The sequence below is a fragment of the Dicentrarchus labrax genome, unplaced genomic scaffold (assembly GCF_905237075.1).
Source record: "Dicentrarchus labrax unplaced genomic scaffold, dlabrax2021, whole genome shotgun sequence".
Taxonomy (NCBI): domain Eukaryota; kingdom Metazoa; phylum Chordata; class Actinopteri; family Moronidae; genus Dicentrarchus; species Dicentrarchus labrax.
The window spans coordinates 12,021,780-12,049,516 of NW_026136723.1; the positions used below are offsets into that span (position 1 = coordinate 12,021,780).

Consider the following 27,737-nt stretch of genomic DNA (forward strand, 5'->3'; position numbering starts at 1 on the left):
ACCCTCCTCCCTCCCCTCTCTGTGTCTCCCATTCTTTTCCCCCGCTCCCTCTCTACCTTTACCTCTTACTCACTCGCAGCAGTGGGTCTCTCTCATTATCTTCTTTCACGACATGTCCATTTGTATCTTACTACTTTTTTTCCCCTATTAACTCTCCAACCCCCTTCTCTATTGGAAGGAAAGCATTACATTTGTTGAATTTGTTTGTACGAGTGAGTGTCTTTGTGTAGTATGTCTCATACAATAGCCCAATATACTGTAGGCTATGAAAACGCTTTTCCCATTGCACACTAGTTGTAGCTGAAGAAGGCATTTTGGAAACTTTATGGCCTCAGAAAACAGTTTATATACATTTTGTGGAACTGATTCATACAAAGGTTGCATTAGTCAACTCCATTGGTCAACAGAAAATGGAATGTCGTCATTAAAACGCCGCTACCACCACGCTAGCAGTCTTATGAGGCTGCTTGGGAGCTAAATGTCAGTGTCGGCATGCTAGCACGGTCACAATGACAATGCTAACACGCTGACGTATAGCAGCAGTTGACCACGTTCAGCGTCTTAGCTTAGGGTGCTAGCATGCTAACATTTGCTAATTAGCACTATAGACAACGTAGAGCTGGAGCTGATGGGAATGGAATTAGTTTTGTACCAAAGTACTGAACAAATTAAAAAAAATAAGCTGTTACAATCCATATTTTTCTATTAACAACGGACCATGTATATGTGAAAGGACATTCCTCGACGACACAGGTAAGTATCAACCTGTTCATAGACGCAGCAAGCAGCTGTTCCTGGCAGACAGGGAAGAAGCTAGTGGAGCATTAAGCAGTTAAAGAGCCAGATATTTCCCTCAGGAGTTGGTGAAGACCAAAAACAGAGCTAAATACGAATGTGGTGCATATGAGACCTAAATTCATAATTCACACAAGTGTACAGAAATACAACTCTAAATAATTGCTAATGTAGCTACATATTGGCTAGATGTGTAAATAATCACACACCCCAGCAACCTCTTCCCTACGAGGCTTTACGGAGGTGTAACAACATTACGTTCCTTCCGTCTTTGCCATGAAAAGGTAAACATACTTCAGGTTGTTTCAGGCATTTGTACAAGAGACAGCTGTTTGAATTTAGTTTACCATTGTGGATATTCATAACGGCTCATGTAGTATGGCATTTTTTTGCAGTGTATTGCATAGTCCCTGTAGGCTTTGGAAATGCTATGCCCCCTGTGAAAAGATGGCATTTTCAAAATTCAAGCTATTTACCTTTGGCAGTCATACGCCCCTTTGGTCCCCACACAGGTACAAGCATACACAGTAAGCAGGCTGCACAGGCTGTGCCCATGCAGAGATTTTATATATGTTGCTAATCTAGCGTTCCTGCTACTCAGTTGCCTATTTTGCTGTCATGGCACTAGGTAAATGTTGCCTGCGATATACTTCAACTGAATCCATTCAGCAGAATCCTTGAGGGTTTCAACTTGACAGGCTCTGGCTTCGGTGGCCTCAAGACAAACCATAAGTCTCCTGTCAGTGTGTGACAACCTGGAGGGCTGACATAGCGACTTAAAATGTAAAGTCATCATATCAAGTGCTGGCCTTAACCTCAGGTATTTTTTATTTTTTTTACATACTATTTGAGGTTTGTTCTGCTTGTCCAAGAAAAATGTTGAGTATCGGCCACAAAATGAAGGTCTAATCCAACACAAGGTTCTAAATTAAAGCCAGCAGCTACAACTACAGTATATCTATATACACTATACAGTTTAATAATTACCGAGTAGATCTGTCCTCACTGCACCCACACGCAGTTATTATGCATCTTCAGCCAGAGAAACACAGTTAAATCACTCCCCCTGTTTACTCTCTCATCATCTCCCTTGTCACTAACTCACCTTCAATTAATGCGACAAGGGATCCAAAGATTCTAATGCAATTCCACACAGAGTCCCTCATAAATTTTAGCAACCCTCATCTTTTAATTACAGTTGACAAGTGCAAGATATTTGCATACTGTAACCTTGTAGCCTTGCTTCATCTGGGGCAGGCCTTGTTTTCCTTCTCCACACTGTCTCCAGTTAAGTTATAATAAGTTAAAATATGAGCTGCCATCTTAACGCACCTCAGTCAACCATATCATCCATTCACAGTCAAATTAGGCACTTTGGCTATTAATACTCTAAATAATAGACTCAGCTTTGAGATTTCTCCATTCTGATAAGGCGCCTGTGAGCACTAATGACAGCGAAGGAAACAGACTCAATTTATCTCAAGTAGGCCCAATCGTTTCAAGAGAATGACTAGGCCAAAAAATAAGCTTTAAGAAATCCTTCAAAGCAGAAGCAGAGATCACCTCACACATCGTCCTTTTGAGAAAATTGCTTTGATACAGTAATTGGCTTACAAATGAGTCACAGAAGCGCAGAAGGCACCCTACATCTTCACCATGCCTGCTAGGCAATGTGTGTTTGTCTGTGTAATCATCCACACTGACAGGATCAAGTTCTCAGGTGCCATTTGAACCGCTCACCTTTTCACTTGCATTACTGATCACCTGCTTACCCATGAATCCAACTGTAGCTATGAACACAACACAGACAGAGGCACTTGAGAACTGTAATCAATTTCCAGTTCAACACGACTACGACAGCAGCCTCATACGCTGACAAAACTGAAGCGAAGAGGTATAACTCACTTGATTAACTTGAGGTACAAAATGTTAAACTGAATTTTACAAAGCCAATACCTCGTTCAACTGCAAATCCCATGATCCCTATGAGGACTGTGGAGGCAATGAGACCAGACATATCTGTAGGGTTTTTTGTATTCCCACCGCAGTCATTTGGGGAATTAAGTGGCTTGGTTTATTGTATGGCTTCATGACCTCACTCAATCAACTCCTCTTTCTCCCTCTCTCGCCTCTGTTCCTCTAAAGTAACAACCTCTGTTGTGCCTGATAGTGAAGGTCTCTCTGTAGACACACACACACACACACACACACACACAGCAGGATGCTCACACATACACCACACGGAAATCTCAGAGGCTATAGAAAGTAAACAGGATTAACTGGCTATCCCTCGCTCCACTGTAAACGGCCTGTAATGGCAGCACTGCTTCTAAATCCCTCCATCTCTTTCTCTCCCCCTCTCTCCCTCCTTTTTCTATTAAACATGGAGGTTAATCCTCAACCCCCTTGTCCCTAGCGCCGTGGCCCAGGATAAGCTGTCAGAGCTGGGCTGCTGATACTCAGCTCTGCTCCAACAACCACACAGTCTGGACACAGTTACATGAATGTGATGTTTGGGTGTCTACATGCGCATTTTTGGGCATGCATGTCTGTGTGTGTAAGTGCAAACATCCATACCTACTTGTCTGTGCTTGCATGTCCGGATGTGACTGGGGTTCTTTTTATGTGCTGCCAAATTCAATCTGTCTCTCCACTCCTTTTTTATACAATCCAATCTCTGCTGGAATAAAAAGCAAGCTCTGGAGGACCCTAAAGCAACAAAGTGCACTCAGGACTGGCACCAACAGTGCCTGACTGAGAGCCACGAACACAGACACACGACCTATACCTTCCGGTCATCAGCATTGGGTATAATGGTGGTAGGGGACTGAATGATAATCAACACACTCTTCACAGATGTCAAAAAAGTCAATGTGTGTCCCTCCTAGTCCTCTTTCACTCAACGCGGCCGACCTGCTTGCTGTGGCGAGGGAAAAGTCAATATTGTGCAGTTGGAAGAGGAGTCACAGGAACCAGAAATAGCGACTGGAATGACCCATTCGGCTTATAGGTCGCAGCCAGTGTGTGTTTTCAAATAATGGGAATTAATGTTTCCCCGAGTTCTGTAATAGGTTCTAGACCCCTGTGAAGTAATTCAAGCTTTGAGGGACACAATAATGAATCACTGCAGTTCTCTCACCTGAAGGCCATCACCTTATTTTGACCCTCTTTACACAAAAGAAGAGGAGGGTGACATCTAGGGGAGGAGAAGAAGGGAATAAAATAATTCCTACAATATGGTACAGAGAGGCTTAGACTTACAAGCCAACTGAATATTGAAGATTTATTTCATCTAGCTGTCCAGTATGTTTAGCGCCTTTAGGCAGAGCATCTAAAATTTAAATCAGTGTCACCCTGTCAGATGTGTCACTGGTGACACAAGTGAGCTGCAACCAAGTTTGGATGGATTAAATGACTTGATCCATGCAAAGTGAAAGTTCAAGGCTGCTGTCACTTGGATGACTCCATCCAGTATGATCCCTTTTTTTCGTAACCTTTAACATCCCAGTAATATGTGTGTTTGTGATCTATTTGACACCATTCAAGTGTATGCTCCCCTTTAAAAATATTCATCTTTATTGCGTTAGGAGTACAAAGTATCAAACAAGTATCAAATCTATTGGTTTTTTCACTTAGCACCTGGCGATGAAGATTAACTTTATTAATCCCCAATGGGGAAATTATTTTTTCACACACACATTGGCCCGAAATACAATCTCACACACACAGGGATCATGGATATACAAATGTTGAGAGATGGTGGACTGATGGGCTGCCACATAGCGGCGCCCAGGAGGTGAACTGGCACCTCAAATCAAATTAAAAACAAAAAAACCAAAACAAAATCCAGCTACCCGTCGTCCACACTCCACACTGTGGTCCATGCTGGATCCAGCAACCGTCCAGTTCCCAAAGAGTGTCCCTACAGACTGAGCTACTGCTGTCCCAATTAATTGAAAGATGTGCATGTGTTTTGCTCACCGACTGTTCAAGTTCTTCCAATCATAATTAACTTGAAGAGACAGGATGCTGAAAGAAACTAAGCATATCTTTACAAATAATTACCACAGAGATGAGAACTTTTTCCTGGCTTTTGTCGTTTCTTTTGGTTTTGCATTGAAGAACCAATCCAAAGTCTTTAGGGCGGTGACTATAGCTACAGTTTCTATTTCACTACAAAGGTGAATGGGGGGAAGTGAAGTGTGTCCTTGAAGTAAGGGTGTACATTTGTAAGCGGCCGCTCTCGCAACTACTTTGCATTTAGAAATCTCCAGACGATTAGTAGGCCGGAGATGTCCGATTGTGTGGTATCGCGAGACTATGACATTGGAGGAGCTTTCTCTGGTGCGTTTGGTTCTGGAAGTGACAGTCCAATTAATTTTCTTTAGACAATGTTAAGTGACTCACCGTTGAGGCACTTCCATGGCTTGGACGGGCATGAAACAATTGTGTCTGTTTTGTTAGAGGGTACAAACTAATATAGATAAAAAATGGTGCATTTGGTGAGAAACATTCAATTTCCAAGCTTCAAATTCTGTTATGTGCACTGTTGACGGTGTGCAGAATTAAAGGGTAATGCTGTTTATTAAACTGATAATAACCATCTGCAGCTTAAATTCATGAACTTTGATTCTGGGTTGATGATGTCATGTTTTGTTACCAACTGCAAGAAAGACGCGTTTTAAATTTGCTCCAGCTCCAACATTAGTGATGACAGACTGGCTACTTCTCCATAGTAATGGCGACATAAGGCTCATTCTATTCTAGTATTTAGTGCCATCCATCAAGTCTAAATAAAGGGAAAAGTACAAAGTCTCAAAGCAAGAGCTGAAATAATTTAAACTGATGCCCATAACGTAAACCTATAGGATCGTTCATTATCTGGGTGAGACTTAAGTTTGTCTGTTGTTGAACACTGAGGACATCTTTAAAAAGAAAAATGTAATTGAGAATGAGGAAAAACTACTTGTGAAACCAGCAGCTCCCTTTCACTTCACAACTCTCAACATCCTACATCACTAAGATATACTGTATGTGCAGCTTAGACTCCAGTCCACCTGGCTTTGTAGTAGGAAACCAAAGAAAGGAAAAAAAAACAAGCTGTAACAGTGTACAGTAACGGTGCTAACCAAGCAGCAGTACCACCTCTATATGCTGTCTTTTTTCATTTATAATGCATAGTGTATGTAAGGCCAAGGAAATTTTTAAAATGGATGCGTTTGAAAAACATTAATGTACAGAAAAAGTGAGTGCTATATGGGAGCAGAGTTTTACCTTAATAGGGTTACAGACGTAGATGCCCACATAAGCCCACAGCTCTTTATCTCAGCGAAAATGGTTGTTAATGCATTATTACTTAACACAGACAACAGCTCCTTTCCATCTCCCTATCTCCCTTTCTCTCTCTCTTTCTCTTACTCTCTCTTTCTCTCTCTCTTAGTTCTGCCTGCCAGCTGAGACCAGCCTGCCTTTTCTGTTTGGTTGAACATTTCCTTCCCATAATCCTCCATTCCTCACAATCACTTTCCATTTCTGTGACACCTGGAGTTACCCTGCAGTGCTTACTAAGGATCTGCTTTGCTGGCTCCATTTTCTAACCAAACCATTAAGAGGGAGAAAATCACAAGAAAACTCCCATAGATTCTAGCAACAACATCTCTTCTCACTCCCTGATGATTCACTGTAATCACTCTCCTCATGGGCATTAGGTGCAAGCAAACATGGAGACGAACTAAGAGCCAAGGCTACAGGGAACATTTTGTGACCACAACAGCCAAGGAGCTGTTGCATGAAGTGAGAACAACAACTGAAAGTGTTAACAAGGTGAAAAGAACGGTGAAGAAAGTGATAAAAGCAGGGTGCTAAGAAGGAGGAGAAGAAGAAGAGGACAAATCAATTAAAAATATGGCTAAGAAGAAAAAAAGGGTTCAAGAAAGTGGGTATAAATATTAAATTGGGTTAGATGTGTGTTGAAGGAAAGTATGAAATCCATGGGGTGATGATGTGGGGTGTTACAATTAATGAATTAAGATCTGTCAGATAAAGAGAGTGGCTGTGAGAGGAAGGTGAACTAAGAGATGTCTGGTCTTTGGATCTCCATTAGTGCAACACAGGAGCACTGGTCAATGAATTAGAACAGGCATTATCCCGAACTGCTAAAAAGCCTTCTTTAATCATGTCAAACACACACTGGAAGCTATGTGAACTATTTATAGAAACGCAGGTTACGTGCTGCAGGCAGAATCACACACATGCAGACTCAATAAAATCTCTTTTTTTCTCCCGATGCCTCTTCTCTCTCCCATCACATGGAAGCAGCTCGCCGAACAACTTGACCATTGCAAGGTTTAAAACTAAAATAACATGGAAAGTGACAGCCAAACAACATACGATTAAACAAGCAAAGACGAACTGATCACGTCAGCTTTTTATACAATGTTGAACACTGATGGCACTGCTCAGTCTGCACCCATTTTCTTCTTGCTTGTTATAAAGAGAGACACCTTAAAGTTCATATTTCACCAGTCACACCAGCATTATCCGTCCATTATCTCTCCATAAAGACAATAAATTACAACCGCAACAGCCTGTTGTAGCCTACAGTAAAATCCAACTGACAGGGACGTCATCTAAATCCATACTACGGTTAGTCATCAGCTTACTGACCTGGCCCCTGGTAGTATTTGCCTTGTTAGCCCCCCCCAAGTTCCACAGAGCACATCAGGCTATGCATTAGTGACTCACCGGGTCTTTAGCTTGCTGCGCTAACACGGCGTAGGTAGATATCCTGCTGCACAGGCATTTGGTGTGGACAGTGGTTGACGCGAGCGTTTGGCAGCCTTCTGTGCCCCAGTTTTCTGCGCCAGCTTCCCTGGAGGTGGGGAGAAGCACATGGGATATAAACAGTGACTGTGAGACAAATACACACAAAATAAACTGTCACATGACTAAACACGTTTAGGCTATAGGGAGGGGGTTGAAAGAGAGACAGAAAGTTTCAGAGGGTAGACTTTTTTTTCGCCATCAAGTTCACCAAGTTCACCCATTCATGCTATAGGTTTAATATGCAGTGATCACCACTCGCGCACACTGACAGGCTCTTTTACTCTGCTGGCATTAGAAGCCAATGTCACCTCACTTGTTCTCGAGTCCGTGTTTAGCACCCTAAACGCTTTCTTTCTCATTTTAATGTCTTTTCTTTTTTTGTATTCCATCACCTCTTTTCTTTGGAAGAATACCCTATGAGACTTGAGGCCTTGAGGACAAATGAAAAGGGTTGCATCAGCTAACAGTTAACAAAGACTAGTGCGGCCTTAAATGGTGGATGGGGATTATTCAGCACTAAATGGTCAATTGCTTTGACACACAACAAGTTAGTGGGGAAGAGAGTGCCCAGAATCTCATACAATACAACCTTGTACACTTTATTACCCTACATCTTCCTCTTCCCCTTACCCCTTTACCCCCCTCCATTTCCCTCTAAACGCCCTCAATAGAGGGTTGAGTGCAGAGGTCGATCAGTTCTAACTGATTCTAACTGAATTAATTACCCTCATGTTTAACCCCGGATATACTTCTATTCTAGCCACCAGAGATATGTGAAGACATTACTGGAGTCGTAAAAGCAAATACAGAGATGTTCTTCAAAGTTCACGACTGATGTGTTAATAAGTAGCAAGAAAATCTACTGTTCACAATGAGTAATGAAATCCTACACAAACACACTATTGTAACAGTTTGGAGTATTTCATATTAAGAATTCTTGTATTTCTCTTCACAAATAACACCTTGTTTGTTTATTTAACATTTATCGTTGAATATTTGAGAAAGTCTTTGCTTTAGGGTATTGAAAACGCTTTCGGTGACTGGTGTTTGTCAGAGGAGGCACATGTTGACATGTAGCTCCTTCTTGTGTCATCAAACGGTTGGCAGTAATTATGAAGCTCATTTATGTTGGACTGGAAATTTTGCAGCTGAGAACAACAAAAGTATTTTGTTGCTGTTTTCATACACAGAAGACACATTATATTTGTTCATTTTGTTCTTTCCCGTATAAAGATTTGTAGAGCACAAAAGATGAAATGTAATCATATTGCAGACAGCACGCTGTAGACTGTTCTTTCACCGCTAATGCTGTACTGGAGAACGTAATTACCTCCTCTCAAGCTAATAGCAATGAGCACCCTCAACAGCGGATGGAGAGAAAATGTAATAAAGTGTTTCCCATACAAGGGCTTCACCATATCAGGATTTACATAAGATTTGCAATCTTCATATCACTCAATACACTGAAAATATATGGGCTTTGACTGGCAATATTGTATATCTGAGCATCGTTTACGTCTCAAGGGAAGGCTTTGGTGACAGTTTGACTTCATGAGAAATGATAAGCTGGCTTGTTGCTTGTTGTATTTATGGTATCCTATGGAACAGTTTGGATTTTTAGCCTGCCTCTGGAGGAATAACAGACAGATAGTTTAGAATCAACCAAAAAAGAATTTCCAAGATACCCTCCCTCTACGTATAACCTAAATATAATAAAAACTCCTGGTCTACTTCCCTGACTGAGATATAGTACATACTACATGTACCTGTAATATGGGGAGACGCCACAAGTAAAAATATCACATATTATGTTCTTTTTCATCATCATCATCATCATCATCGCATCAAATCTGCCACAAACCACACACTTGAGACATTAAAGCATCAAACTGAGGATCTTTCCTTGCAAACATTTACCAGCACCTCGTGCTCTATGTTGTATGCTGTGCACATATGTCCCTCCTCATTTCACTAAACACTTTTTCTCTAATGTAACAATGAACACTCTTTTTGATGTAACAATGAACTTCAAACCACTAAAAATCTATTTTTAACTTTTGCACTGTTTGTGCTTTTATTCTGAAGATCACAAGTACAACCAGAAGTCTTGTTTTAATGCTACTCGCACACATCTACTCATCAGAAATCAAGTAATGTGTGTGAGCATAGACTGAATGAACAAATAACTTGACTAAAAATGTCAACAACAACGAAAAAACAGCAGTCATATTGTGAATTCTTCTGCTGTCAATCAAATTAAGCAGACTAGCGGTAAAAACATACACGGACCACCCAACAATGACAACATGTTAACGATGGCACTGTACAGTACATCACTCAAGACTTCATATGCTCCTGCTATGACAGGCCACTCAAACATCATCAGTGTGGACTAAAATGACAAGAAGGTATCAACATTAATTCTCAAATGTATATCTGAACATGAAGGAAAGCACACACACACACTCACAAACACGCACAGCGACACTCAATCCATAATGTCAGTAATGAGATGTGAGTACAATTCCCAGATGATCATCATCTGCACACACTTCAAAGACGGAAGATCGGAAAAAAACAAGTCACAGCAGAGAAGCCTAGAGACAGCTTGACAGGTAGCAACATGGTGAGTGTGTTTCTGTGTGTGCGTCAGAGAGACATGAGAGAGTGACGAGAATAGAGTGTATGTGCACTTGTTACTTTTAATGAAGAAATCCCCCAAAGTGTGTACACTTTTGGGTTACATATACATTTCCTATTTTACACAACATGTGGAATCAACTGTGCTTACAAAAGATTCATCTGACGCTACACAGATCCATGAATAGAAAACATGCAAGTTTTCTGTGTGAACTCCCAAGAGATGTCAAGTAAAGGATTTACAAATGGCTTCGTTCACACAAGCACAACACAGCCATATGGACGCTGACTACACATGCATTAATGATTGTGTGTTAAATGGATAGATAGGAGGAAATGTTGCATACCTAATTATACATGACTTATAGTATGGCCGATGCACATGTGAAAGCATGCATGCCGTTCATTTACTGACACTAACGGTCTAACTACATGTAGCAAAGACACACACATATCAAGTCTTCTATGCCAGTCTGGCAGCAAAGAGGATGTTGATGTAATGAGAAACTGTCTGACAGCTCACAACAGGGGGTGGCGCTGAAGATAACACCAACACACACGCGCGCAAATGCACACTATCTGTCTATTTGTTTTAGCTGCTGCATTTCAAGCTTAATTGACTGCTGACCCTCATCTGGATTAGCTGGATTGTATTGCTGGTATTGATGTCTTTCAGCAAAAAAAGCTGGCTTTGATTCACCCACAAACTTGCAAAAAACCCTGATCTTTGTTATTGTAGATTCACTACAGCTACTGATACACACTACTGCTGCGGGCCCCGATGTGCTCATAGAAGTATTAGATTACCAGTTGGGCTTAGCTGGCGAGGAAAGATTAAAAGGACATGGCTTTTGTTTTACTTTTGTTATAACATTTGAATGTGCCTGGAGCCGCTGCCGACTTCTGTTATCGTGGAAAACAGGTACCAGATGTACAAACAGGTGTACGTATCAGTATAGTTGGTTTATAGGCTATGGATCCCAAATGTATACTGCAAAGATATCAACCTGGCAGTATGTAAACAAATGTTAAGATGTGTAAATATGCATAACACCATCCAGATTGCTAGCCTTGCGATAATCGATACATCTGTTGTTTGGTCTTGACTTTGACAAAGAATAAAGTTCTATTTAATGGATGTCAGAGTTGGCTTCTTTTTGACAGGTAGTTATCCCTGAGTGCATAAGGGGATTACAAAGTTTGCGTTGATCAACCTCAGCCAAAACCATATATATCATATATACTCAACCTGACTAAGAGTCTACAGCAACACTAGCAGCTCTGTGAGGCTGTACTTAGCATTTAGCTCAAAGCACTGCTGTCCCTAACATCAACATGCTAATATGCTCACAATGACAATGCTAACATGCTAATGTTTAGCGGGTGTAATATTTAGCATTTCCATCACATTAGTTTAAAATGTGTTGATATGCTAGCATTTGCTAATTAGCACCACACACAAGTACTGCAGACTCTAGAATGGCAATAGTTCTGCAGGTATTTGGTCATAAAACAAAGTATTGGACAAATCCAACTTCTGAACTGATGATACAAACTAGATGAAAAGGTAAGGTTTCACCAAAAATATTCCATTTCATCCTGTTGGGAACATGAATGTCTGTACAAATGTTTATGTCAGTCTACATTGTAAAATGTTGAAAACTATAAAAAATTAAAACTCTGACTTAGATGAAAAGTCAGGGGACCATGAAAGAAAAAAAAATTGAGGGCAATTAAAATTTTAGTCTGGTCCAAACTTTGTCACACTGAAAACAATGCTGTGCTTGTGATGAAATCTACAGCGCTTAAGTATTATTTCTCAACACTGAGTGACCACTGCAACATATTACAATGTTTTCCAATTTGTTCCCTAATTGAAAGTAGAATGATGTTGCAGCTGTTAAGAAAAATAGAAAAAAATACTTCCTGAACAACAGCATAAATTGACCTTTTATGTCTACTGAGAATAAATTGGCACCAACTCTTGACTGAAAGGGCAGCACTATGAAAGCCAATTGCACCCTGTTAAGAAACAAACCAAAAAAAAGGTTAAACATGCTTTGAATTCTTAAAACTGAAGGGCTTGATGCAGGGATTTGATGCAGCTGTATGGAAGTAAAGTCCCTGAAAAGCAACAACTACATCTGCCTTGCACATACACATAAATGGTGACATGTTGCCCACGTCTCCCATCCGAAGCAATCTTTTATCCTCAGCAGGCAAAGATGACATAATGTGGGTAAAGTAAAGGGGCAGAGAATGCAGACAGAGGTGTCCACATTAAGCCTCATGATGCAGGAGCTAACATACTGTATGCAGGCTACATTCAATATCTAGTCACTGCTAAGCATTTAAACCAGTTTTACATGGGGAAATGTTGTCCTACATAGCTGTCACCGATGTAATTAGGATTAACATTATCAGCTAATTTTAGCTGCTGGCAAAACACTGTCAAAACTGATTTATGAGATGACTGTAGCCAAAAAATATAGTTTAGTAGTGAAATTGCATGCTCAGTGTCCATTGCTCAGTTTCTCATTGCTCATTTCTGGCAAAATGTGCCATCAAATTTGTGTCATCAGTGGTCAGACAAGCAAGGCAATTACACAGGAGAAAAAACTAGAAATGTGCGAGGGATAAGGCAAACAGCGATAAATGCAGAGAGATGAAGAAAGCGTTGAGGGATGACAGAAGAATTTCACACATAGATGGAAATCAAAAGCATGTAAATCACACAAAGTTGTATCCTCATTACACAGAGGATACTTTCAAGTCAAATTGCTATAAAGTCTTTAGGAACAGGTTTAATATTCGGCACATGATACTGTGAAGTCAAGCTACAGATACTTTCCAACCGGATGTTTTAATGTGCTTTTTGCAGAAGACTAGTATAGTCATAGTCTAAAACAGAGAGTTAATAAGTCACAGACAGAAGGACTAGTAAGGACGAGAAGGCTTGTTGTAGTAGGGAGGGATTTTAAGGCTTATGGAGGTGAGTGGCCTCAAGTGGACACAGCTGCACAGATGGCAACGGGTTAAAAATTCAACTAGGTTCACATGTATTGTTATGTTTTTATACACAGTTTCTTTTCTCCTTTTTTTTTATTCAGAGTGCGGCGTATCATCTCTAAGGGATGCTTACGGTCATAGCTGGAGCCTCGCAGTCTATGTGCTAACTGTGCCATTTTTCTCTCATTGGTACATGGCGTCTGGTGACTTCATGCAATAGGCCTTATGGACATTTTGACACATCACAGCAAAATCAATAATGCCTGAATTCCCATTTAGCTTCTTCAGGCTCACTGTCACACTGTTGTGACTTACTGAGACACTTGATGCCATCCCACTCGCTAGCAAAATGACCAAAATGCATCTCAGTTGCTAACCTTCTCCATCCCCTAGTAGCAGAGAGAGTGCAGGAACAGATGGGTTGTTTAGTTGGATATGTTAATGTAGTTTGCCTTACTCATTGATCCTTTTTCTGTTCTGTTTCTTCTGCTTGTGCATGTTAGAATCTATGGCCCCGAACATGTCATTGAAATATCTGACTGTGATGAAATAGTAGTAGCTGTGCCTTCTTCTCTTATTCCCAGGCTTCTGTAACTGTTCATCTTGCATCTATAATATTCTATAAGTGATATTCTATAAATACTGAATTCTATACTATATTGTGGTCTATATACTATAAAGAAGTGTCACCTTCATGATCAAAGTGACAAGTAGCAAGTCACAGGGAGAGGATCATAGAGACACACTGCTGCCTGAAGTGTTCCTGTTATATTTCCATGATCATTCAGTAGCATCTGTGCTGCTGAAAATACACCCCCAAATCCATGGGGGTTGGTTAACCCTAACCCTACCCCTCCCACTGGGCCATACACCTGTGATTTTCTTATCACTGTATTACAAGTCAAAGAATCTGCTGTGAGTCCTGTTGACATCGTATCTCTGCTTACCTTCAACCTGAGCAGAGGTCTAATCAGTCAAAATAACTGAAAACTCTGAAAGGGTTGACATATTAGACACTAAGCATCTGTTTTTATTGTCTCCCAATATGGCAAGACTTCTTATAAGTTATGCCTGAGTTCCTGCTACAAGGTTCTTGATATATTGTACAGTAGAACAAACAAGATTTCCAATGATAGATTTACAGCCACAAAAATCTCTGTGCTGAAATGTCTCGAATTGTACATTTTATATAATTCTGTAATTATTTTCCTGTACATGCAAATGCAACATCATACGTTTTAAGCGCCACGTGTCATTTCTTTATCTGTTTCTCCATATATAACATGAGGCTCCACACTGTTCAATGTGCAATAAATGAGGTAAATCATGAAAATCTTCTCAAAAACTATTCCTTGTTTTATATTTATATCTAAATTTTACATTTAAAATGTAATTCTGAATGGATTAAGTGTCTATAACTAAATGCCCAACAATTATATGTCCAATATATGTGTGTGAAGGTATATAGTAACCTCTTTGTGATGCCACAAGTTTAGTTTCATGATTAAAACCACAGAAAGAAATACAGAAAGAAATGGAGCAAAAAAAGTATGGAAGAGAACATCTATTCTGGCTGATGGAATCTATTCCGGTAGACATTACATCCCCGACTGCCAGGGAGCCACAATACACATTCACCAGAGGCAGCGCACATTGGCCTTTTACTCTCAATACAGCTAAAAGGCACTGAAGCAAATCTTCACATGACACAAATCATCTGTACTTACTCAACCCTTCACACCACCCATTATGCAGGACTGACCAGCACACATTTGCAGTACATCAGAGTCTTTGCCCCCCTGTGTGTGCATTTCAGTGCATGTGTGTGCATGTGTGTTTGTATGCTTTAAATGTATTTGACCCAGATATTAACTCTGTAGAAACTAAGCTTTCCTCTCTTCCACTGACTGATGTAAAGATGGGTCTTATAACCACAAAAACATGCTGTGAGATTATCTGAAGCTTGCCGCGATGTTCATGTACACTGTACAGATTGCGTTTCTAAATGTTATCTCTGTTGCGGTGACTTAAACATGAAATATTAATTGATGCGAGTCTCGTGCTTTACGGAGTGATTCAGGGAAAAACATCTATATATATTTGTGTACAAATAAATATGTATTATTTCTCCAGTACATACAGTATGACTTCTAGTTCACTTACTTTTCAACTTTTAATCTAATAACGACAAATGTACTGTCCTTTCTCAATATTTGTCTTTCCTGTGGCTCATGTCATGTGAGGTTGTCAAACAAACCCCTAATTCCTGCTTCTTCCCTGATTCCCGTGTGAGGAGGATGCTTCGTCATTGACCTCCACTGCCCCAATCTGCTCTCTGGCATGGCCATGGGCTAATTTATAAGCTTCTTTCCCAGGATTATCTTTCTTCCTGGTGTGCAAGCTAGTCAGCGAGTAGGAAAAGCAGAGATACAGGTTTCGGCTACAGTCACAAATGGCCTGCTGCCCTGACTGCCTTCCTTCTATGTTAACATGGCTCTGAAGAATGTGGCTCCTGCAGAAAATGGATTATTAATCCTCATTCTAAAAAAAAGTATGAACAGGTTTTTTGGGGGGGTATTTTTGCAACCGGACATTCTCACTCATAGAGAGTCTCATAAAGAACCAACACCGTGCCTTCTCAGCCTACTTCCAGCAGCACAACAGTAAAGAGGATAATGTGCGAGTCAACAAGATAAGCATAAGGCAAATACTGCACTTGAGTTTTGGTTACATATAAGATCTTGTAAGGGTGTATTTGCAGCGCAACGAAATTAATACAACAGCCACAAAATGACCTAGAATAGATTTTAGGGGGTATAAATGTTACTTACCCAGTGGGTCTCAAACCTTACAGGTCCAGCAGTGAGGAGGCAATGTATTCCAACTGCCAACAGAGAGCAAGTCTTCTTTTCCTCTGCTTCTAATCTAAACTTCAAACACTAATCACTGCAAATGCTTAACATCATCTTCATCTATGCCCAACGGAAACAGCATCAGTGCTCCATTCCACACCCACTGATCACATGATGCCATAATCAATAACAATAATAGATGAAGTAAAAAAAGACTAACCTCAGAATAAACAATCCTAAACCGCTTTACATAACCTCATCACCCAAACTAAAAAGGAGAAGTGTGACAAGCCTGCAGTTATCCACGAGGTCCAGTAGCAGGAGGAAACAATATATCCGGCTACTTGGAACTGATCTCAACATAGAACAGCTACTTAAAGCCATTAAAAGCGCCTTGACAATGACTGTCCTCAACGAAAAAAACCTGAGGCTTATGCCTTGAGAATAAAGGCTACCATGTTAACGTGCTCTCTAAGGACTGTTGTGATAGCGGGGGGAAATGAGCTAAGAGCCTATCCTCGTCTGTATCACCCAATGTAGGCAGAGCCCATATAAGCCCTACTGGCCGACTCCCTGTTGCCGCGCTGACTCGCTGTTTGACACAGTCTTGATCCCTTCTGCTCTGTCAGATGGAAAAGTGGAGCAAGCCCTATCAGCCCTCCACCCCCCTCCTCCTCCTGGTGGCTACACTGTTAAGTGTGTTAGTGTGTGTGTGTTTCTGGTTTAAGTGTATGTCTGTGACGATGAGGAGAGATGGGGAAATATGCACAAGCGCAAATTTTGTAAAGTGGTAAATGAAAGCAAGACATTTCAATCTCAAAAGATAAACTGACCAATCATCAACCAGCAAGATTTATTTTATTTTATTTTTTTACAATTGTACAACCATATCTGTTGGCCTTCCTCATAATTATTTAATAAACTTCCACTTAAGTTTAGAAGCTGCCTTGAAACAAGCTCACTTAGATCACTTGTATAATGTACCTGTGATAGGTATCTGCTACAGGCTGTAATACTGGCTATTACCTTATATAGATGAACATATGGAGGGCTACTTTAAGACTGAACTTTATGTCTCCTCAGGGATAACATTGTTGTATAGCATCAAATTTATTGTCCATCCATTTTCTGTACCCACTTCAGGGTAGAAGTGAGCTGAAGTATATACCAAAATGCACTGAGCCTGCAAGAGGTGGGGTACACCATGGACAGGATCTAACAAAGAGCTATACATGCAGACACACATATTTATAAATGGGTAAATTAGAGCTTTCTTAGGGCTTTCTTTCACTTCTTTCTTAACATACGCAAATCTTACCCCAAACTGTTGGTAGTCAAGTTGCATTGTAGGTAATGTAGGTGCCAGGTTTTGGACTAGGTAGAAGTGTGTGAAATAAAAAATGGCATCAACTTTGATCAGTTTTTAAAAACTGTCCAACATGAGTCTAACAGTGTCTGCTATCCCAGAGGGACAAACAACACTCCCTATTTATGTATTTTATTCTTTCCATTCATTTACTTGCTTGTTTGTTGCACAGGAGATTAAGAGATGGTATATAAAGGACCATAAAACGATGAAAAGTGCCACATGCTTGGCTAAGATCAGAACTTGCTGCTATGCCTTTTTGTAAAATAAATGTGATTACACTTTGGCCAGATTTGTGTCCAGCTAGTTTTTGGCAGAGTGCAGAATATGCCTTTGACTTTTTACTTCATTTAAGGTTGAGACCTGCCAGTGCCAAAAGTTGATAGCGGTGCCAGATCAGTCTGAGCCCAAAGCAAGCCTCAATCTACCGTGTCAGATAGAGGATGTTAGAGGAACTTGTGCCGCACACCAGGAAATTATTACTCTATGGCGGTGGTGGGCGGTGGGGGTTGGAATGGGTGCCTAGGTCTTTAACCACTGATCCCTGATCAGGCAGAAGACCACTGGGGATTAGAAATGGGATTAAGTGACCCTCAACCATACACAAGCTTAGTGCCATCCATCCATCTAAAGTGTATATTACATTTATCTCTAACTACTGGGTCATATTTAGTAAAGCATGCTTTAAAATGAGATTGCTCAGTTGCCTGCTCATAATGCATAGCAATTTGAGCTTTTTCATTTGTATAACAGTATGTTGCTTTATGCTTCCTGGAAATGAATTATGAAATGCATGAGTGATGCATAAATAATTTTTTGAGTATGCAATGTATATTCTATAGATGCCAGTAAAAATGCAGTTTGTTCTGATTTAGGAATCAGTATAGTATATCTGGGTGTGGCACATTTACAATCTAAAAAGGGCCACAGTAATCTATAATGCACCAGACATAAGATAAGTGCTCCATTGCATGAGTGCGCTTATGTCAGTGTGGGTTCAGCCAGATATCCTATATTGAGGCAGAGTGAGGGTCAAAGCACGGAGAAGCCAGAGGCAAGGTCAGCAACCACATAGCAAAGAGAAGCTGAACTCCATCATTCATCATCATTTCTCACAGAAAAGAGAGAGAGAGAGAGAGAGAGAGGGGGGGGGAGAGAGAGAGAGAGAGAGAGCGAGAGCACAAAAACTAAAGACTTAAAGAAATAACTCAGTGAAGATTCAAGGCAGACAAAAGTGACAACATGAAGACTTTCAGCTCCACAGCAAACATGTCAAGAAAATGTGAAAATTTTTACTCTTAACAGATTTGCTTCCGCTGACCTGAGGTCCCAGTTTCGAATCTTATAAAACTTTTATGAGAGCTAAAGATAACAGTATCTCTTCGAGACGGCGAGGCAAATGAATGAAAGCAGGTTGAGGAGACAGGCACATGGGGAAAGGCAGGGAGGGACGGCGAGCGCGGTGATTTGGGTGGGCAGATGGCGCCGACATATGGGCCTGTTAGGGGCAAAATAAATAAATAAACACTCACACATAAATACTGAGATGAACTGTGAGTGCCACAAACTGTTGGCCAACTTAGCCAGCTGAGAGACAACGCAAATGGCGGAGAGCTACCGCTGAAATTGCCTGCAGATTTCTAAGTAGACCACCACTGCTGAAAAACATGCGCGCAGACAGTTGTGATGGGGATGACAGCAGGCTTTAGAGACTTGAGCCTCGGTGTGATCTCTAATCTCCAAGTAAGTATGTGTACCCATGTGTGCATTGTAACAGTTAAGGGAGAAAGATACACATGCAGTTTATCATTTGTTTTTTGAATGTGGTTGCATCTGTGTGCACTAAATATAGACTCCATATGTAGGTAATGGTTAAAGTTATTTTCCATCTCTGAGCTGCACTTCTTTCCTCCCGCTGTCTGGTTCAGCTGCTGCCATGTTTGCCTTCCCTCCACATTGCTATCTATACATCCTCCACCTCTTGTCTGCCTCCTGCTCAACCTCAAAGCCTGTGGCTCAGTTAGAGAGACAGCCAGGTTGAGAGAGGTGATATCCTCCAGCAAACAAACGGCTGCTTTGTACAACATGTTCTCTGCCCGTATCAACAGCATGCCGCCTGCCCAGCTCCAGTCGAGATTTGCTGCCCAGCACAGACAAGCAAATGGAGGAGGACTGAAAAACCAAAATTGTACAGTCAGTGTATATATACACATGCTACTTTGGTCCCTGTGCAGTCCCTTTCTGTCCTGCGTATATACACTACACATAATGTATAGATGATAAATTCCATATGCCACCATCGGATTTTTTGCAACTAATTCTTGGCTTTTTTAATTTAAGCGCACCAGTTGGCTGGGCTTCCCAGCCTCACACCGTCTCCTAACAGCATCTGTGCTTCCAAATAGCTTGTTGTAATGACTCCAGGCTGTTTACACTGAGACGGTCAAGTCTGTGCATTAGCTCAAGATGTAAACAACCCACGGAGATTTTTGTAAATTTAAGAGAGCAGGAACAGCTGACACAAGTGTCAAAAATAGAGTTAATCTTTCACTCATTGACGCTCCTGGCTGGTTATGGCAGCCTCAGTAATTATGACGGGGACATTATTGTTTTGTTGCTGGTGTTTGCTGCAGGATATTAAAAGATGTATAATTTAACACGCAATCCTTGCATTCCAGTGTGTGTCACATTAACTTAAGTCCTGGTCAGCAAGTGTACGTTTGTGTGTGAATGCTTCTAATCACCTGTGACTGCTCCCTACTGTGTGTGTCGGCAAACATATTACCTAATCCCTGGTAAACACATTTGGATGTTTTCCACATTCCTCCCAGTTTGAGTATGTTTGGTTGGTAGATATCATCGCCACCATGCCACTTTATATTCTGTTTGGCTCTCTGCCCTCGTAATGTCTGCGAATTTAATTTGATTGCAGCTGTAATCTGCCGGCTAGTTAATTGACTTTGCCGAGCTTTGTTCCTCTCCTCTACCTTGATAGAGAAGGGTAGTTTGATAAGTTACAATGTTTTATCCTCTTTGTGCGAACCCGCAGCCCCATTGTGTGCTGTGGTCACTGGAGAGTACTCCTCTAGAACTGGATGAACTAATGTGATCTCAAGGGGTAAGATGAGCTGACCAGAACTTTTCTGTCATTCATCTTCTTGTCGCACCAGACAGGGAGGTCCTACTGCGATGGTCCCAGGACAAATTAAATTCTTATGAAAGCCATTTGATCCGTCAAAGTCCACTCTGTCTCCTAAAAATGATGTTCATATACAACAAATCTGTAGTAGCAAATACATTGTAGGAAAAGCAATGCCACCAGGACAGCATTTTTAATTAATTAAATGCTAAACAGATCGATCTCCACAGGGGCCCTACCCCAGGCCCTAAACCTAACAACATGTGGTGCGCTACCTCTAATGCCTACTTCACCCACCCATGACTTCCTCAATAAAGAACTTGCCAATTAAACAGGCAGACATTACATTCACTCTAAAATTAGTAGTGTATTACTGTATTTATTCGGAGAGAGGTTTGCATCTGTGTAGTTATACTGGCATGGGTAACAGATATGGGCCATTTAAAGATAGTAGCTTGTGATAGTGAAAGTGCAATGAGACCATGGCCTGGAACCAAACCATGGTTTAATGGTTCTGGACACGTCTGACTTTGTTATTGACAAAAAGAGTAATCGCTATGTGGGTTAATGGTTAAAAAAGCATGATCAATTGTGCTGGTTTACATTAGGTAGTTCAGTTATGTGGTTCACTATTTGGTCCACTATACACAGCCAACAAGAGTCAGTGGCCTATATAGAAAAAAAAGAGAGAACCCATTAGGTAGAAACTAAGGCTTCAGGTCACTGATGGCATAAAGCTGGATCGTTCAAGCTGAACCAAATGTCCACAGTGGGATTCAGAATTGCAAATGAAACCTTTAACATGGTGTGAGTGAAGGTAAACACTGAAAAATAGGACTGCTAGAGAGGTAACCTTGCTCCACTGAGGCACTCTGAGTGATTCTACTTTTGAATTCTCAGCAACACGGAGTGAATGGTGTTTGTTCTCATTGACTAATTTAATTAACAAGAACACAGGGAACTTCATTAGACTGTTTTCAGTTCATTAATAAAATTAATCTGACTGGGCACGAGCACACGCAAGATAAACATCAACACACACACAGACAGACATGGGCATTACTGCACTGTACACTCACATGCACACATGAGTGTCAAAATCATTTAGAGTAACTTACGGGTTGCCATAGTCCCAGACAACGCACTGAGGATCCGATGTACCCTGCAAGATATAGGGAGAGGGGAGAAAAGGGAGGGTTGGGTGGGGGAAAGAAGATAAGCTGTTATTCCAAGTCGAGAGGATGAGTGAGAGAGGCAGGCAGGGAGAAGACAGAAGAGCTCATTGCCAGAGGAGAAAGAGTGATGCTGCATGGGCGATGGAGAGAGGTAAACAGACAATGAAAGAGAAGGATTGAGACAGACGGCGGGAGGGAGGGATGGAGAAAGAGTCATTGTCAGAGGACAGAGCAGCAAATACCTGCTGCTGCTGCAAAAAGAGAGAAGGTGTGTGAGCAATGAATTGAGAGAGTTAAGAGACAGAGAAAGAAAAGCCATTTCATGGACAATAATACACAGCAAGTTGGGGTCATAAACATCCAGTAGTAGAAAGGCATTCAAATTCTTTACTTAAGTACAACCACAGTGGGAAGTAGTGAAGTAAAAGTAAATAACTATGCAGCAGTAAAATGTACTTAGGTATAACAAGTACTTATTGTGAAGGACTGCCCCTTTAGAGTAGGTAAAGGCTCACCAAAGTCAAGTCAAGTACTTCATAAAGTCTGACCCTGACCTCTAAACATCCTCACGTGTATTCTAGGAATTTACTAAAAACATGTTAAAAACCTAAATAAGTCACACAGCCTCTCATGACAGTCTAAATGCTGCTGATTTACTATCAGCTCACTCTTAATCCATCGCTGGAGCCAAAAGCCGATCACTGGGGTTCGAAAGGCAGGTGAATCATCTGGTAATCAAAGCTCAGTCACGCGTGGTGGCGAAGGAAGACTCGCTATGGCTCAATCAGTGAATCAATCACAGGATCAATAGCTTTAACTGACTCATCACAACTTGTTCCACCGGTGATCTTCAGCGATCTCTGCATTGATTGCTTTTAAAGAATTGTCTGTGCCCTTTCAACCTGCATGGCTCATTTGCTAAGGATTGGATTAAGATTGGTTTTAGGTGAACTTTGGGGCTGTCTGGTCTGGATCAAAGATTCTGTTTTCACATTCATTCCTAAATCATAAAGCGTTAAAGTCTCAAACTGGTGGAGCTTAAAGTACAACCCCAGCCTGAGAGGAACAACTGGCTGATACACTTTCTGGTTCCTTTAGAATAAGACTGATCGGGCCTCTTGTGTAACTACATCGGGTACCCACAATAGAGATGCCATTCTTCCACTGGGCGGATGCAGAGGAAAATGGATCCCTCTCTGTAACAGTCTGTTGGCCCTTCCCGAGTCCTGCATTAAGCAATTTGCCTTTGAGCTCCCCCTTATGGTAAAGGGGATTATAGCAGTAATACCACAGCCACACTGTTCTGGCCCCTAAAAAAGGGATGATGTCCACTAAGTAGAGGCACTACTGCCTGAGAAAAAAATGAAGAAATTGCATCTTCTTGAGTGAAGAGCAAACTGACGGCCTTCTAAATATCAACACCTCTCACTGAGCAGAAAAGGGAGAGATGGAGGTGATGCACATTCAAGTACTATGCACTACGCACGATGAGGATTAGTTTCTCTGAAGGCAAGGTCACCCCTCCTTCTGTGAACGGTTCATAACTGATCTACAAAGAATCAGCGAATGAATCCGGGGGTCTCTGCATGGCTGGACTTGAGAGGACGGGATGATGCAACATTTATAACCACGAGATCAGACGCTAGGTGACACAGATTGATGGATGACAGCGCTTTGTTCTGCCTCATACGTAGGCCGCCGCCGTCACCGACACTAGATGTCCCAGGGCGTGCATTAGCACAGCGGGCTCTCTTAGCATTCAACTATCAATCAGCGGGCATCGTGCCTGACTGTACGCTACAGCGGGAGTGACATCCGTGTACTCCCACGATGTCTGCCTCCTCTTAAGTGCTGATACGTCGCATAATGACAACGTCTGCTCAACTGATGCCTCTCAAAGGGAGCATCGCGTGTCTGATTCTAACAGCCGCATTTATGGACGGTAATAATGGTGTCTACCTTAACAGCTCTGCATTCATTTTTCTCTCAAAAAGAACAGCCATTGTCTTGAAGGCATTCACAACCAGGTGGTAACCATTTGGTGGTAAAATGCTTAAGCTAATCACATGAAATAAGCTACTGTAACAGAACAAGACCACATAGACTCAGGGAGTCTTAAAAGCCTTCCACATCATATCAAAGATTATAGATTCAGAAAATGAAATGGAGCAACCTGGATGTTGCTTTTTGACTGATGAAAGTAAACTAGATTACAGTGAAATTACCAGAAAGGCTCATGGCTGATGTTTGTAAAGCTAACCAGAGCTGCCTTTTATAATTAGAAAGACTAGCTGAAGGACTGAAGGATAGATGGAGGGGGGGGTAACTTGGCATCTGTTCTACTGTAAGGACACAGAGCTTTCTGGCCTTGTGCTTCTTACTCACCATTAAAGACACGCGCACACTTTGACACCGGGGACATATGTAGGGAGTCTGACTGGAGCAGATGTCCGCTCAGTGAAGACATGACCGTGCACAGACAACCCTATGCCCCCCCTTTGAGAGTGAAGCCTGAGGCAGCTGTTGGCACGGCACTGCTTCAGCAGGCCAAGGTCGACACCTACTGCAGTTGAAGACCATGACAAGTGACCGTGCTCTCCCTTGCACTTCCTTGTCTTCACTGGTTCCCATACTGGAGCTCAGCATATGCTACTCAATGTAGTTCATGCCAAGCGTAGGAATGATGAGCAAAGGTTGACACCGCCTTTGAAGTAAAAATAATTCTGTGTGCATCTAGATAGTTGTAGGGCATTATTGGGAAGTAGTTCCACCAAATCTGATCAAACTAGTTCAGCTTTCTTTTTGCAGTACAGTTTGGTTGTATTCTACACCTCAATAGCGTAGGAAACACTCTACCTTCTTGGGTAATAAGCTTATTTGCTTTTTTTGCCTAGAGTTAGAAGAAAGGATTGATATCACTCATATCTGTACATTAAATTAGAAAGTACAGCCAGCAGCAGGTAAGTGTATTTCTAAAAATGTTGAAAAACAGCTTTAATCTTCCTGGTATTTCACAGCAATTATTTTCATAATGAAAAAAAAAAAACACTATTCTTTTGTCTTTTATTTAGCTTTTAGCATTTGCTAAAAACCTAAATTAATTTCAAGTAGCAATTATGAATATGTACGGCCATGACTAAGACCATGAACACTGGTTGCATTTCAAATGAAACCAAATTAATATTATGCTAATCACTTCTTCTGTATCTTCTGCAATATCATGTATTCTTTGTTATATGGCAGAGATATATTATTAATGTAGTTTTAATTAATTTTCTTCATCACTTTATTAAATCAAATATTTTTCTTCTTTAACTGTAGGTGAACTCTTCCCTGCACTTAAGACCTGGACTGGGGGCATGGAGTTTCAAAGATGTTGGCATTTAACAGGCAGGAAAGGTCTAATGAAAGAAACTATTCAGTTGCTTTATGGGAAATGCAGGATTTTGCTTTTCTGGTGCTTGGCCCATACAAAGGGACAGAAAGTCAGGATCTCTCAGTATGTGCTGCACTGATTTTCACCATCCATTTTTAAATCCAACTCTTGTGAAGCGTAATCCTAAATAGCAGAAGTACCCCTCTAAGCAGGATGATAATGACTCACAAACACTAGTCGAAAGGTATGCATATATGCATGCGCCCTCCACATTGCTGTTCGAGCCCAGTACTGTACTGGGCGCTGGAAAAATTTCTGTTCTCAGCAGGAGCCTCCGGTTAGTCCAGAGCAGCATGCTAGGATCAGCATTAAGACATTATCCTTGAGACAGTGTGCGCAACCTGCAGTACCTCTGCTGTGCCAAAAGTGTTAAAAAGCAGAATAATAGGTAGATAAAAGATAGAGGCATATAAAGGAAATGCTATCATTAAGTAAAGAATCAGTGGTTTAAAGCAGGGAGATGGAGTGGCGGTGGATGAAGAATGAATACAAAGTCTTTATAATGAAACACTGCAATAATTCTGACCCTCAGGTCCTGGTTGACACAACAAGGGACTGATTTCATTGGAAGATTTTAATATGTGTGTATATATGTGTGTGTGTGTTTGTGTGTGTGTGTGTGTGTGTGTCTATGTGTTTGTGTTGTCTGGAGAGAACCATTAAATATTCAACATTATTTTCAAAACTGTGCCCACCTTTACACAGAAGAATGGCTAATGAAACCTACATCTTATTGAGGTCGTGAAGAGTGCCTCTCATTAAACTTGCACTTAGTCCTTTCCACTGAAGACACCCCACCAGTCGTTTATAATAACACACTCCACTGTAATATAAACTGAATAGGTACCAAGAGACGCTGCGTTATAAGGAAGTCAAAAAGGTCTGCATTTATTCAGGCAATTCACAGAGCACTATGGCGCTTTATAGCATGCAGCACTTTCTCTTTCATCTGAACTCAGGAAACATGGGTCAGCTGGGAGAAAAGAAATCCTTTAAAGCCTTCAACAAATTTATTTTCTTGGCCAAAGCTTGCTCAATATACAAGTAGGCTACATAATGAAAAATGCATACCCTTGCATTGGAAAGTGCCTCATATGGAATAATATACATTTTTGTTGCATGTAACACACTTTGATATTCCTCTAAAAATAAGTGGTTTTCTGGTGGTTGGAAGTTACACAGCCATCTGTACGAAAACCTTAGAGCGGTTGGGAAATTTTAGATGATGAAAATTAAAGAGTGATGTTCTCCAGTGTGAAGAAAATTTCAGATTTTAGAAAAAATAAATCTTACATTAATAAGCGGTGACAGCTCGACCACCACCATGGGCTCACTGGGCTGTGGTTCAGGCCGTACCGTCACTGTCAGGATCTTGGAGTTGATCACCGCAGGGTGCCTGCAGAGACACAAGCAATCAAACATAAAAGAGTGTTATTTTGTATGAACAGCACTGCAAATTCAAGTATAAATTGTCCCTCTGAGTTTGAAAAATCATGAGAGAAAAAAAAAGTGGAATATGCTGGTGAGTCGCTTTCTTTTGCTGTTTGTCAAACACATACATCCAAAAACACTCAGAAACAGACACACACAGCCAATGCCCTGCCATGCTTTTGATGGTTTTTGAATGTGTTTGCAAAAATAAATACAAACATAAATAAATAAACATATAAATAAAAATCCTAATGAGAAAGGGAGAAAGCCAGGGCCAGCGCATAAGTTAGAAGAGCACACAGCACCTATTAGCATTCAGCAGAGCTACAGGGAGAAAAGAGTTTTAACAGATCTAGCTCATCCACAACCAAGAGCACTGACCTGAATAAATGGGCCCAGGGCCAGCACAAACACCACATCATAGTGGCCTTTTGACAACCTCCTGATTTCTCCTAACTTCCATTTTTGCAAGTTCTATGCAAGTTTCATGACCCATTAGGCCCGCACCCATTCCAAGCCCACTGTACAATTCCAAAAATACATCGACAATGAAATAGAAAGGAAAAAACATCTAGGGAAATGTACTTTTTTGGAGATCCAAGACATTTGTCTGATAACTAGGCAGACACAGCGAGAGGAGGGAAGTAATAAGAGACACTATAAGAGAGAAGACAGATGGAGAATTGGAGGTTGGAATTAGTTGGAGAGAAGAAGCCAAAGAATAAAGGACACAGAAATAGGGAGGTAGTGAGACTGGGAAAAAAAACCCAAAAAACAAAAGTGAATACAAGGGAGATGAAAAGTCTAATGAGAAAGTGCTGGGCAAAAAAAAAGGAAAAGCAGAAAGGTCAAGGAAAGGACAGGGAAAGGAGGAAATATAGTTTAAAAGGCTTGAAAACATAAGAATACTTAGACAGTGGGTCACATGAGAAGTACTCACTTTGGTGCAGGTAAGATGATGCCCAATGTCCTGTACAAGATGGCTCCGATGACATAGTACAATGTAGACTCAGAGTCCGCCTCCGTCTCTGAAACACACAATTATGCAACTGATCAGCCTAAACAGATG

At 41.1% G+C, this 27,737-nt stretch overlaps 1 protein-coding gene across 23 annotated transcripts in view; it reads right to left on the minus strand.

The window, feature by feature from the left end:
• adgrb2 (adhesion G protein-coupled receptor B2) overlaps positions 1-27,737 on the minus strand; it is a 212,352-nt gene that overhangs the window by 51,819 nt on the left and 132,796 nt on the right. For all 23 annotated transcript variants that reach the window (XR_007882303.1, XR_007882301.1, XR_007882302.1 and 20 more), the window contains 4 exons: positions 27,609-27,696; positions 26,531-26,633; positions 21,745-21,788; positions 7,540-7,666 (listed from right to left, as the gene is read on the minus strand). Coding sequence is in view for 20 of the 23 variants with exons in the window: in XM_051390074.1 (XP_051246034.1) it covers positions 7,540-7,666; positions 21,745-21,788; positions 26,531-26,633; positions 27,609-27,696 (362 nt within the window). In the remaining 3 variants the exon portion in view is untranslated. The remainder of the gene's footprint in view (positions 1-7,539; positions 7,667-21,744; positions 21,789-26,530; positions 26,634-27,608; positions 27,697-27,737) is intronic.